Source organism: Triturus cristatus, chromosome 10 (assembly GCF_964204655.1).
Source record: "Triturus cristatus chromosome 10, aTriCri1.1, whole genome shotgun sequence".
Lineage (NCBI taxonomy): Eukaryota > Metazoa > Chordata > Amphibia > Caudata > Salamandridae > Triturus > Triturus cristatus.
In genome coordinates, this window is record NC_140593.1 from 64,760,772 (window position 1) to 64,776,053 (window position 15,282).

General features: G+C 44.4%; 1 protein-coding gene across 4 annotated transcripts in view; it reads right to left on the bottom strand.

Moving 5' to 3' along the window:
* ANKRD28 (ankyrin repeat domain 28) overlaps nt 1-15,282 on the bottom strand; it is a 783,346-nt gene that overhangs the window by 67,588 nt on the left and 700,476 nt on the right. For all 4 annotated transcript variants that reach the window (XM_085630427.1, XM_085630426.1, XM_085630428.1 and 1 more), the window contains exon 24: nt 4,870-5,015. In XM_085630427.1, coding sequence (XP_085486553.1) covers nt 4,870-5,015 — 146 coding nt within the window. The remainder of the gene's footprint in view (nt 1-4,869; nt 5,016-15,282) is intronic.

Sequence of the window (15,282 nt, forward strand, 5' to 3'; positions counted from 1 at the left end):
CCCCTTTTTGCCAAAAGGCGGATGTACTTTGAGTGCGCCCTGGGTTCCTGCTAACCAGGTACCCAGGGCCTATGTTCTTTCCCTAAACTGTACTGTTGCAAAAGCCGGTTGGCAAAACTCTGGCCACATGTAAGCCCTTTGTAAAAGGTACCATAGGTACCAAGGGCACTGTGACCACAGAAGGCCTCTAAGCGCTGCAGCACTTACTGTGCCACCCATAGAGGCCCTGTAATCTCCCTCAATCTCACCCACACTCTCCCTCCACCACCCACACTCTCCCTCCACCACCCACACTCTCCCTCCACCACTCACACTCTCTCTCTCTCTCTCACACTCTCTCTCTCTCTCACACTCTCTCTCTCTCTCTCTCACACTCTCTCTCTCACTCTCTCACACTCTCTCACTCTCTCCTCTCCTCTCTCTCACACTCTTCTCTCACTCTCTCTCACACTCTCTCTCACACTCTCTCTCACACTCTCTCTCACCTCTCTCTCACCTCTCTCACACACTCTCTCACACACACTCTCTCTCACACACTCTCTCTCACACACTCTCTCACACACTCTCTCACACACTCTCTCTCACACACTCTCTCTCACACACTCTCTCTCACACACTCTCTCTCACACACTCTCTCTCACACACTCTCTCTCACACACTCTCTCTCACACACTCTCTCTCACACACTCTCTCTCACACACACTCTCTCACACACACTCTCTCACACTCTCTCTCACACTCTCTCACACACTCTCTCACACACTCTCTCACACACACTCTCTCTCACACTCTCTCTCACACTCTCTCTCACACTCTCTCTCACACTCTCTCTCACACTCTCTCTCACACTCTCTCTCACACTCTCTCTCACACTCTCTCTCACACTCTCTCTCACACTCTCTCTCACACTCTCTCTCACACTCTCTCTCACACTCTCTCTCACACTCTCTCTCACACTCTCTCTCACACTCTCTCTCACACTCTCTCTCACACTCTCTCTCACACTCTCTCTCACACTCTCTCTCACACTCTCTCTCACACTCTCTCTCACACTCTCTCTCACACTCTCTCTCACACTCTCTCTCACACTCTCTCTCACACTCTCTCTCACACTCTCTCTCACACTCTCTCTCACACTCTCTCTCACACTCTCTCTCACACTCTCTCTCACACTCTCTCTCACACTCTCTCTCACACTCTCTCTCACACTCTCTCTCACACTCTCTCTCACACTCTCTCTCACACTCTCTCTCACACTCTCTCTCACACTCTCTCTCACACTCTCTCTCACACTCTCTCTCACACTCTCTCTCACACTCTCTCTCACACTCTCTCTCACACTCTCTCTCACACTCTCTCTCACACTCTCTCTCACACTCTCTCTCACGGCTGCGGGTCTTGGTACAGAAAAAAGAGAAGAGTCAACATTGCACACATCCCTGTGTGCCATGACTACAATCCACTGCCCTGGCATAAAGCCACCCCTCTAGCTGGGTGCACTATACTAGTGGTGAGGGTACAGGTGCATGAGCCCTGCACCCAGAGAGTGTCCAAGCCAATTCTTACACACGTAAGTGCAGTAATGCCATAAAGAGTATATGATGCTGGGAGTTTGTCATTACAAACTCCACAGCACCATAATAGCTTAACTGAAAACTGGGAAGTTTGGCTTCAAACGTCTCAGCACATGAAACCCACACGGATGCCTGTATGGGATTTAATGAAAAATGCACTCAGAGGTGCCCACTGAAAACCGACTGAACTCTAATGTCCTGGCTGAGTGGGTGCTCGTCAGCTGACACCACCGGACACGTTTCTGGATCCCTGGGTCGAGAGCCTGCTATTCTCGGGGTCCTGAAACAAAGCCCATCCTAGGATGATGTGCCAAGCCTCCTCCCCGAGGATGGGCAGAGTCCATGAAGGGAAAGCTTCAAAGGCTTGCTGCATTTGCTAGCTACCCCAGCCATTTGTAGCTCCCAGCAACTGGCCCGACAGATTCTGCCCCCTACTTAGGGCGGGAGAATCAGCGGAAAAACCAAGTTAGAAGAGGTGTGCCCGCTTTTGCCAACCCCGCCCCTCAGGTGGGGGAGGCGATGTGAAGCACAACTCAGTCACCGCCATCTTGCAGATGGGGGGACCCAGCCAACCAGAGTCCGGCGTATGCCCCATTCCCACCGCAGGGTGACATAATAGGGGGTGTACCCAACCAAAAGAAGGGACCCCTCGGTCCGGACCTGTACCTAAATGCAATACCCCTAAATTTAGTATTTAGGAGCAACCCTGAATCTTGCATCCTCAGACAAGTAGAAACAAGAAGGACTGAAGAGCTGTGAGGAAGGAGGACCCCAACTGATTTGGCTCCAGTCCTACCGGCCTGTCCTGCCCTCGACCGACTACAGCAAAATCCCGGTGTGTCCTGCAGCCCCCAAGAACCCAGAGGACCTGCCCTGCCTTCTCAAACCAGACTGTCTCTCGTGAGCACCGGATTTGCTCACCAACAAACTCTGGCAAAATCCGCGAGCCTGCACCACTGTGCACCCAATGCCTATGGCCTGAGTTTGAGTGGCCCAACACAACGAGGCGTTCTCTCCGACGAACCTGACCTGGGATCTGGTGATCCCTGATCTGCCTCAAGTCTCCAATTGACACCTGCGGCCCTTTTCTGGACGATCCCCCTGACCGCGACCGGAGCTGGTAGGAAAAGCCTGACACCAACAGACAACCCTGCACCCGACGTCCCACAGACTTTGGTGGCCCAACCGATGGTGTCCCGGCATCCCAAGACCTCCCATCTTACCTCTACAACTAGTGGTCGCCTCCAGAAAATCTTTGTCACGAGCCTGCAGTATTTGTTGCAACCAGAGAATCCCCATTGAAATAAATAGGACACCTGATGCCAAACCAGCACCCTGCACGTGGCCGCCTCGGTGCTGCTGTGGGTGCACCTTGTGCACTAAACCAGACCGCCCTTTGCCCCGAGCCTAACACCAGGAGCTTTGCTCCCACATCCTTGTGGCCAGCTCGTGAGCAGCCACCAACCGGAGGCCCCCTATCACCCATTGGATAACACTGGGCCTCCGCAATCTGCACCCGTTCGCCCTAGTGACGCGGAGGGTGCTTTGAGAGTGCATCCATTACCCTGGGGAAACCCTTGGTCAATCCTCAGAAAATCAACTCCTAAACCCAAGTACTTACCGTTAAGTCAATAACATTGTTTCCTCCTATAAGACTTTATTGAACTGCTTTCTTGTGAAAACTGTTCTAAGTGTGGAGTTGGTTTGTATGAAACTCTAAGAAACTGGAAATGCATAAAAACTGATTTACTTACCTTTCTTCTAAGAAATGTCCCAGTGTGATATCTAGGCATATCACAAAGAGTAGAGAAAGTAATTTAAAAAGTAACGTACAAAGTAATCTGAAAGTAACTGAAAAGCAATTGAAACTGCTTTACAACCAAATGACTTCCCTGTAACCAATCCAATTGCATTCAACTGCATACAAACTGTATGTTACTGCATTATTGTTGCAAAGTACAATTACACTTACCTGTACCAGTCCTGGCTTTGTAGGAAATAAAAGACAACTAAATAATATTTGTATACAGACAAACTGGTCTGAGTTCAGTCCGAGTGTGTGACATCATTCGTTGCCAGAGTGTGTACAATAAATGCTTAACACTACCCTCTGATAAAGCCTTACTGCTCGACCACACTACCACAAATAGAGAGCAAGGTATTAACTACTTTTACCTCTGCCTACCTTTGGGGTCCCACTGGAGTCTGTGCACGCTTTACCTTACTTTGGTATAGTATATAGAGAGGCAGCTTCCTACAAGGTGCCTTTGAAAGACATCTGCTGTGCAGCCACCTGGAGCTGGAAATATATGTTCACGAAGCATTAATGCCTAGAGGTGAATGCAGAAGTTGACAACAGCGCGCAAGCAGTCCTGAGGAAACCGTTTCATTTAAGGTGAGCCTGCTTTGTTGTATTTCATAATGTGTACAGCTTGCTATTCTGATTCTAACATGTGAATATATAAAAGTTCCAATGTTGGAGTAGAAATACTTACCGGTAACTCCAGTTCTCCAACATTGATTTTTTTAAATATATTCACTGGCAACCCTCTCTCCTCCCCGGGCAGAAGCTCGTTTTTTATTCTCACAATTGCGCTTTGAAATCTGAGCTATAGTGGCCTCTGGGGGGGATGGCAGGGGGTGCTCATGCTTCCAACTCATTGGCTGAATTTTGGGTTCTTTCAAATGAGGTGGATGTGTTACTAAACATACTATGTTGTTTTAGGACTATGACCATCTTACATTATATATGGTTTGTTATATATATATATTACACTGTATACTGTTATCTATTTTAATGTACCAGGAATTCACAGCCTGATGGCGGGAATGATTCAAGCATTTGAATACATAAAAGATACCAAGGTTGGAGAACTGGAGTTACAGGTAAGTAACTCATTTTCTATATCACATGCTTAGTGTAAACACTCCACTATGTACATCACATATTTAGTGAAGTCAGACAACCATACAGCCTTTCACACACTGTCCTGTGACAGGGTCTAGCCTACTAGTCAATACTCTTCATAGCCAGATTTTAAAAGTGGAGTTTGCGCTCTCCAGTGCAAGGGTAATAAGTGGCGCTTAGAGCATGTGGAGGGAGGAGTGGGATGAGGTGGAAGCGAATGCGTTTGAAGCACTTTGGATACAGGGGTTAGGGGAAGGTAAGAGGAACACACAGATTCTTCCTGAAAAACAAATTAATGAACAAGATGTATGTGTCATAATCTCCAAATCGTTATTCTTCACACTAGAAATTATGTCTTTTTAAAATAAAATAAAAAAAACTCTTTACCAACAGCATTGGTTTGCCCGTTTTCTGCAGCCATCATCAATGGTGTTCTCCCTGTAGCATCCGTAGCATTCACTTGTGCATTGTGGCTCAGCAGTAGCTGTAAACACTCCACATGATCCGTGAAAGCAGAGGCATGCAGGGGTGTCCTGGGGCAGGAGAGAACAGTTATTCAGGAAGACAGCCTACAGGTGTCACTGCAAAGGTCTACTGTGGCACAGAGCTGGAAAAAGACAGGTTGTAAGATCCTTTCTTGTATCCTTCGGTAAATTAGAGGTTACTGAATACTAGTGCCCTTAAAATGGAATACTCCAGAGTCTCTTTAGAAACTTGACTCTCAAGGTAAGAGCAGCCAAGGTTACTTCAGAAGGTGGAGGGGTTAAGAGACTCAGAATGCAATGTGATATCATACAACACTCCATAACTTCAATGTTTTGTCAAAGCATTACCTTATACAAAGCAAAATACTTCAATAGGTAGTAAGAAAAATACTTAAAATTGCCATAAAGAAAACCAGAAGGCCCTCTCACCTACAGAGCCCAAGTCACAAACCTATACATCTTCAAAGCTTCCCCGGTATAGGTTTCCAATCAACACTGAGCCCCAAGGCGAATGTTATCTACAGAATGATTCAGGTCAACTTCGGTTTCATCGAAGCATTGCATACAAGCATACTGGTTCTCCGGTTTTACTTTGAAGCAGACGCACGAGGTGCTCTAAATAAAAGGTGCCACTGCTAAAAACAGTCCAAGTCTTTGGATTAAACATTTGCTCTACTGCAAAAACCCACCACCCAAACATCAAGATCCAGATGTCTACCAACAGGAAACGTTTGGGATATCTTCATTGGTGTACGGTGACGAGTGTACCCGCAACTGTTAAAAACAATTAGCATTTTTCCTCCTCTCCCACTGGAGGATGCCATGTGGGATAAAGTATAGATTTGCTGCAGTAGAACCTAAACTATTTTATGTGTACATTAAACTTCTCCTTGAATTCAGTAGGTAAGGGAGGGCTAAGATTAATTTCCTGCGAAGATACACAAATTTACCATCGCGTAATCAGCTCAAAAGTTAGATTTACACAGGTTGCAGTCTTCTTAAGCAAGACTGCATGCTGCAATGGAGACCAGAGGTCCTTCAGTCAACTGAATGGGGCCATTACATTCTTCCATATTTAACGTGTTTATTGGTCTCTTGAAAACATGCTGATAATAAATTTCCTCTCAGATGCAAGATTAACACAAATTAAAATTAACCCAAGATATCCGACACTCCACTCGCAATTTACACCACTTTCACAGTACGAGACATGCTTGTTCCTATATAAAGCATTCCACATCATAAACATGGGAGATGCAACATTCGTAATACAAGTGGACACCTATGTTCTGCCACTGACAGAAGAAATGAGTTACTTACCTTTACATGCTTGATTCATTCCCCCTCGTAAGGTAAGGAATTCTCAGGAACTTTAAACAGCAGTAAGCCTGGTTAAGATGGCCACTGGCCTCAAACAGAGTTTGTTTATTTGTCCATACACCTCATTGGAAACTCCACAAACTTCAGCCCATTCAGGGAAGAGTATTGCAAAGTTCTCCTACTCCCCCCTAGAAGCCACCATAGCTCAGAATTCATAGCACAAAAGAAACATACCTATATATTTTAACACATTTCTATCTATGTCTATCTATCTATATCTATGGCACTCCCTGTATATCTCTATATTAAGGGTGCGAGTTTGTTACTTTAGGGTACAAGTTTATTGTTACTAGAGAACGATAAGTGGAGAATTTCAGCTTTTTTTGAGTTTAAAATGTTACGTTGTCACTGAAATTTTCAGCCAACTATAACATTACTTTAACCTTTGTTTTTTGTAGTGAATTTTTACGTTTTTTTATGTAAGGTAAGATATAAATACAGTTCTCATCTAGAATATCACTGACCTTTGATTTTTTAAAGTGAATTTTTCCGTAAAAAAAAAAAAAAAAAAGTAATATTTTATTACCATATGTAAAGCCAACTTCATGCTGCGCACAGTTGGCTTCAGGGCAGTCCAACCCCATTTGGGCAGCCAGCACCCCTCCTCTCAAAGCACAAAGCCTTTGGCTGCGCCTGGCATGGAATTGGCCACAGGGCCAGGCCTGTGGCCAGAGCCTGCATCCGACTCCTCGCAAGCATCCAAACCTACGTTAGTAGCCAACCCCACCCACTGCCTTCTCGCATGCGCAACATGCAGTTAGGCTCGTACAGCCTGGAAGCACCCAGGAAGAATTACTAAATTTGTCAAAGATTAATATCATCAAAATAGAAAACATGGGCCTATTGACCTTATCAAGGGTGTGAGAATATATATATATATATATATATATATTCACTGAAAAAACCATAGGTTTCACACATGTTATAGTTAGCTGGACATTTTACTGATAAAAAAACCAATGAAATTCCCCCGTTATAGTTAGTGCAGGCAACTATAACTCACGCGACCGCAATCCTCTGCTGATGACATATGTGTCTTTATGAAAAAAAAATATTTGCAATATATGTATATCTAAAATTTAATGGAAGGAGACATGGGCAAATAAGTGTCTAAATACAGTATTAGCATCAGCAGAAGATTGCGGTCGCGTGAGTTATAGTTGCCTGCACTAACTATAACGGGGGAATTTCATTGGTTTTTTATCAGTAAAATGTCCAGCCAACTATAACATGTGTGAAACCTATGGTTTTTTCAGTGAATTTGCAAGGTTTTTTAAATGCTAATTCCTAACTATAACGTGTGTGAAACCTATGGTTTTTTCAGTGAATTTGTACGGTTTTTTAAATGCCAAGTTACTTTACGCCATTCGTGGCGTGCGCGCCCACTTAACGCAGTTCGTTCCGTGCGCGCACGGTGCGCTTCGCGCACCGTGCGCGCACAGTGAGCACGCGGTGCGCTTCGCGCACCGCGCGCCCACTTTACGCAGTTAGTGCCGTGCACGCAGGGTGGGAACGCGGTGCGCTACGCGCACCGCGTGCCCACGTTACGCTCGATGGGCCATGTACGCACGATGCGCTTCGCGCACCGTGCGCACATGGAGGACATATTATGCGCTTCGTTGTGAAAGTTAATGTTTGATTTTTTATAGTGCAATGCATATTTAAATATATCATGCACAAATGGTGCCCTTCGGGCACCATTTGAACACGGGGTGTAGAGAAGGTGGATATTTTGTTATTTATTTATTTTACCGTACGCGTACGGTAAGCGTAATCGGCGATTTTTCGAAAAAAATTAAAATTGAATGTTTGCCCTTGGGGTATCTTTGAGGACACCTTCATCAAGGCTAAGATGTTGGGAGCAGTCTGAACAGCCCCTTTATATGTTTTTTGCCTTTGCTTTTCTTCCACCCCCTCAGAGTGCGAGATAGAAAATGGCGGACGCCGCTTCCTGGTTTCGACCGATTCGAATGTTTACTAAGATGTAACAGCCAATCAGAATCGCGCTCGCGCACGGCACCGTACGGTAAGCTTACCGTAAGCGCACGGTAAGCGCACCGTAAGCTGCCACAGATATATATATGGATTTAAAGGCTATTTTCTCAGGATCTACTTAACAGATTTACACAAAACCTACAAAAGGCACTTCCTTGACCTGTAGACTACCTCTCTGCCAAATTTCAAGTAACTCTGTTCAGCCGTTCGGTCTGTAGCTGTGTCTAAAGGTCCTATGGAAAAATGCATGGGAAAAACACGTTTTGGGACCCCCCTTTTATCTCAGCCCCCGCTTGACGAATCCCCCCGAGACTTTCAGGGTAGGAGCGGAGCATAGCGCCCCATTAGTTTTGAAAATTTTGTGAGGATTCGTCGACCGGCGCCAAAGTTATTCCAAATAGAATGTTGCGGATTTCCTATGGAAACGTGGTCCTAACTATAACTATCTACTGGCGACCGCCAGTAGATAATAGATGTATATATATATATACACATATATATATATATATATATATGTATATATATCTATATATCTATCTATCTATATATATATTCACTGAAAAAACCATAGGTTTCACACATGTTATAGTTAGCTGGACATTTTACTGATAAAAAAACCAATGAAATTCCCCCGTTATAGTTACTGTAGGCAACTATAACTCACGCGACCGCAATCCTCTGCTGATGCTAATACTGTATTTAGACACTTATTTGCCCATATCTTCTTCCATTAAATTTTAGCTATACATATATTACAAATATTTTTTTTTCATAAAGACACATGTCATCAGCAGAGGATTACGGTCGCGTGAGTTATAGTTGCCTACAGTAACTATAACGGGGGAATTTCATTGGTTTTTTATCAGTAAAATGTCCAGCTAACTATAACATGTGTGAAACCTATGGTTTTTTCAGTGAATTAGCAAGGTTTTTTAAATGCTATTTCCTAACTATAACGTGTGTGAAACCTATGGTTTTTTCAGTGAATTTGTACGGTTTTTTAAATGCTAAGTTACTTTACGCCATTTGTGGCGTGCGCGCCCACTTAACGCAGTTCGTTCCGTGCACGGTTTTTATCAACTTTAATAAGCCCTGTACATTTGGTGGCCTTCGGCCACCAAAAGCACAGGGGGTGAGGTCAATGTGGATAGTGTTTTTTTTATTTCGATTTTATAATTTCATGTTGCCAAAATTACGTTTTTTTTCTCTATTAATAAGCCCTGCACATTTGGTGGCCTGCGGCCACCAAAAGCACAGGGGGTGGGGTAAGTGTGGATAGTGTTTTTTTTATTTTTATTTTTTTACCGTAAGCGTACGGTAAGCGTACGGTAAGCGTACGGTAAGCGTACGGTAAGCGTACCCCGCGAAATTGCCGAAAAAAAAATAAAACCGTTTTTGCTCTTGGGGGATGTTTGGGGACTCCCTCAACATGACTATGTGGGAGGGAGTTGTCAAAACAGCCCCGTAACATGTTTTTGGCCATCATGTTTGATAAACAACACTCAGTGCGAGAGACAAAATGGCGGACGCCGCTTCCTGGTTTCGGCCGATTCGAATGTTTACTAAGATCTAAGAGCCAATCAGAATCGCGCTCGCGCACGCCACCGTAAGCTTACGGTAAGCGTACGGTAAGCGTACGGTAAGCGTACCGTAAGCGGGCTCAGATATATATATTGATTTAAAGGCTATTTTCTCAGAATCTACTGAACAGATTTACACCAAACCTACAAAAGGCACTTCCTTGACCTAGGGACTACCTCTCTGCCAAATTTCTAGTAATTCTGTTCAGCCGTTCGGGCTGTAGCTCGTTCTAAAGGTCCTATGGAAAAATGCATGGGAAAAACGCGTTTTGGGACCCCCCTTTTATCTCAGCCCCCGCTTGACGAATCCCCCCGAGACTTTCAGGGTAGGAGCGGAGCGTAGCGCCCCACCTATTTTGAGAAATTCGCGAGGATTCGTCGACCGGCGCCAAAGTTATCCAAAATAGAATGTTGAGGTTTTCCTATGGAAACGTGGTCCTAACTATAACTACCTACTGGCGACCGCCAGTCGGATATGGATATATATATATATATATATATATATATATATATATATATATATATATATATATATATATATATATATATATATATATATATATATATATATATATATATATATATATATATATATATATATATATATATATATATATATATATATATATATATATATATATATATATATATATATATATATATATATATATATATATATATATATATATATATATAAGATCTATCATCCTTCCTCTAAAATCACCAATAATTTTATCAATTGTGTATTTCATTAATTCACACAACTTCACGTTGAACAGTGATGCTTATTACTTTTTTTTTATAGAAAAATGAACGTGTATGAGTCTTAACATTGTTTTTATGATTGCAATTTATGGGCTGAATAATGGTAAGACTCAGGCATTTATATTTTTAAAAAGCCAACATGTCGGAGTCTCAACATTTTTCAGCATACAACATGCAGTCCTAAAAACAACAAGAGGGCCTTGCACTTCAGTTGAAAAGCATAGAGTTCCAGCTTGGAATGCTTTAAAAACACATGGAACGTTCTCCTGGGGACCTGGATTTAATAACTCGGGAGACTTTTTTTTAAAAATGTTGTTGGTGGCTGCTGCACTCCTTTACCCAACAACATTCAAAACAAGCATTGGCATAGCCAATAGGTCTCGCTTTTGGGACCTTATAAGTATTTAATTATGCAGCACAATATCTTTGGAGCAACAACATCAACCTTTGCATGGCTAAACACTTATAAGGTCCCAAAGGCGAGACCTATTGGCTAGTACAACCACTAGTAGCAGATACTGCTGGTACCACCATTACTTACAGCAGTACTAGGAGTGAAAGTAACTACACTGGAGTTATAATTTTAGTGAACACCTCTCCGTCCCACATGTTCAAGCAAGTGGCGCTAAGAAATGCTACTGCAACTCCGACACCACAAGAAGAAAAAAACCACAGCAGAACAGACACACCCACGTTTTAATTACAAGCTAAAATGAACAGAGAGTGAGCATGAATAACATACTTTGAACATATGTCATGTTGCTGGTGGCTGCTACACGTGAGATGAGCCAAGTCTTAATCATGATTGATTCAGCAGCGTGAGGACACCCGTAAGGAGAGCAGGGTTAAGAATGGCAGTTACTCACTGTTTGACCTGGCCCTTTTGGCAGGTTCACCCCTAAACGTTTTGCATTTATCCTGCCCTTTTTCCCTATGCAGTGTTAGAAGTTTTAGGCCTATAGGTACTTTAGCACTGTGTACCAGTGTAAAGTGCGTGCTCTCTGTGTTACATTTAGTGAGACTGGCCTGCCCTCCTATAGGAATGCATGGGGGATGTGTGTGTCCATGGTAGTTCCTGATGTGAGAGGAGTGCAGGGGCGAGTTTGGTATGTGCGAACTCGAGATAATAAATGCTGCACAATGGTGTGCGCAGATTTATTGTGACTGGTGGAGAAGTGCCACTTCTAGAAGTTGGCATGTCCGTGTGCTGTGTGATGTGAATTGCCTGTCTGGCTTATGATTGACAGGAGCTGAGATGGCTGGGGAATTCCAGGAGCCAGGATGAGTCTGCCCGGTGGTGAATGGAGAGATATGCATGTAGATGGGAGGGAGGAGTTGCACCTGGAACCTGAATGGGGCTGGGCCTTCCCTTCACAATGCTGGCTCCACCTCATGTGGTGCGTCTGATGTCCCTGGCCTGTCCTGTGAATAGAGAGGGGAGCTGAGCAAAACAAAGTGCTTCTGAACCAGTTGTATCTGGTTCTTCCATTGCCTACACTTTGAGACGAAGGAAAATGTAGTATAAAAGAAGGGGCTGTGACCCCATGAAAATGTTCTTGTTTTTGACTTTAAACTACCAGGGGCGTGCTGCTGCTGAGGCCCAGGGGAAGGCTTGCGCTTGCCTCCCTGGGCCCTGCCCAGCCCCTGGATGCCCGGAGGACTTTCCTTTGCTGGGAGCTGTTTTGCTCCATCTTGGATGCCCAGGACTTCTTGATTTCCCTTTACTTTGCAGAGGCTTTATGCTGTCCTAGCGCCCTGGGAGCGCTTTATTTCCCTTGCAGCGCTGGGCTGCGATTGCCTTCAGGGGAATCCAGACGTAAGGATTTCCCCGTTTGTTCTAAATGTCATTGCGGGTGCCCACCCAGCTTATTTGTACTTAATTACGGGTACCCACTACGCTTATTTATACTTAATTACGGGTGCCCACCCCGCTTATGGCCACTTATCATTTATTTTATAGCGGGTGCCCACCGCGCATTATTTGCTGTCCAAAGAAAAATCATCGCCGCGGCCCGAGCCGCTTTTGAAACGCTGCCGGGCCGCTGCAAATGTGTTGGGAGGAGAGAGGGCTTCATGTGAACTATACGTAAGATACCAGTGCTGAAGAACTGGAGTTACAGGTGAGTACATCATTTTGTCTCCTGTACGGGATCTTTGATACATTTGCATGCTTGAATCAGAATAGTTAGTAGCACATAACATTGTAATCAACTTGGTACACACTCTCCTTTGCAGCCTGCCCCTCTGCAAAGTCGGAAGTTGCCTTCACGTCTAGGCTGTAGTTCTTCATGAAAAAGTTTGTTCTCTGCCAGGTAGCTGCATAACAGATTTCCTGAAAAGACACCAGCATAGAGTGCAGACGTCACCATGCTCCAGGTGTAGAGAGTCCTCATTCTACCCTGGAGTGAACGCTTCACCTTGTGGCAGAAGAGGATGCAGGCTGACAGCCAACATACTATTCCCTGTTTCTACACAAACTGTTTGCCAGACAAACGAAGGACTGTTGTCTTGTTCATTTAAAATCCAATGCACCTGCAAGGAAATTATTTTGGGGGGATTTGAAGAAGAAAAAAGGGGAGAATGGCACAATGGAAATAAGTAGAGACCTTAGGCATACATTTAGTGTAAAATTACTTTGTCCCTTGTAAAAAAGAGAATATGTTCCTTCACAGTAAATGCTGCCTGAAAGTCTCCTACTCTCCTTGCTCGTGTCAGGGCCAGGAGACTTTTTTTCAGCAAATAATCCTCAGAACGGGTTTGTGGACTGGTCCAAAGGGAGGCAGCATAAACGGAATCAACAATGTTGAGCTCCTAGACCAGCACAGAGGGCTGTACAAGAGGAAATGCTTTGAAAAGTCCCTTCATAATCTGCTTCATGACCCTTCGTGAGAATAGAGTGGATGAGGTGTCTTTTACTCAACATTTCTGCCACTTGGACTTGTACTGATGAGGTCTTCAAGGTTGTGGCACGCTAGCCTGCACCAGGATTCACCCGTGTTCCGCTAGTCAATGCAAATAAGGAGTAGTTTCTTTTCTGTAACTCCAGTTCTGTAGTAGGGGTATCTCTGTTATAGTCATAATCTAGTGAATAGTTCCGCCCATGTGCGTGGACCCCGGAGCAATAAAAAATAATCTCTAAAAGGTGACAAATCATGCAGACCTGCATACACCTTTAAGAGAGAATTTAATTTAAAGACAGATAATGCAGCCTATACCCACAGGGGCTACACTGTCCAGTACTTCAACTAGAATTCCACCAACATCCACAAACAGCCCTGCCTGTCTAGTTTTTCTCCACAAAGGAAAAAACCCTGCCTCTACCAGCAAAAGCCTCTGGAATGATAGAGATGAAGGAGAGGACAGACAAGCCCCATAGGCTGCCATTATGTGGCTTGGAACAGGATACTGTGCCTTTAAGAAAACTTCCCAGTTTTCCAGAACTTTCCCCAGTATCCCAGAATGCCCAGCAGATCCCATTTACTTTCAGTTCTTTTTGAAGGCGTAGCACGCCAGACCTGTAGCATTCTACATATGAATAAGTATCTCTCCACCGGGGAGGAGGGCGGGCGCTTATGACTATAACAGAGATACCCCTACTACAGAACTGGAGTTACAGAAAAGAAACTACTCCTTCTGTAGTAGGGGATCTCTGTGTATAGTCATAATCTAGTGAATAGAATGGCAAGCCCATCCCCACAAAACAAAAGCGGTGGAGAACACACAAGACACTACCACTACTGTGCGAACAAATTTCGCAGCGAAGCCTGCCCAACCTGAGCATCTGCCCTGGCATCCGTGTCCAGACAGTAATGCGCAGCAAAAGTATGGACCGACTTCCAAGTGGCCGCCTTACAGATTTCCGCAATCGGAACATTACGCAGCAAAGCCGTCGTGGCAGCTTTGCCCCTGGTGGAATGAGCCTTAGGTTTACCCCCTAAGGTCTTATTAGCCTTTTGATAACACAATTGTATGCAGGACACAATCCACCGAGAAATGGACTGCTTAGAGGTCGCAAGACCCGTCCTGACTGAACCATAGTTAACAAACAATTGGTCAGACCTACGAATATCCTTGGTCTTATCCAGATAAAATTTCAACACCCTCCAAACATCCAGGGAATGGAGAGACCTTTCCGCTGGCGAAGAGGGATTCTGAAAGAACGTAGGTAAAGTTATGGTCTGGTTGACATGAAAATCAGAGATAACCTTAGGAAGAAATTTAGGGTGAGTACGCATCACAACCTTAGCAGCATGAAATACAGTATAAGGTTCTTGACAACATAATGCCTGAAGTTCACTCACCCTGCGGGCCGATGTAATGGCCACTAGGAACGCCGCCTTCCAGGATAGGTGCTGCAATGAAGCTTTGTGAATGGGTTCAAAAGGCTCCTTCATCAGTCTGGACAGCACCACATTCAAGTCCCAGGAAGGCGAGGGAAGTCTGACGGGAGGAAACACTTTCTTCAAGCCTTCCAAAAAATCCTTGACCACAGGGATCTGAAAGAAGGAAGTCTGTGAAGGGCATTTCCTGTAAGCAGTCAAAGCAGCCAGATGAACCTTAATGGAATGGAAATTAAGGCCAGACTGCGCCAGATG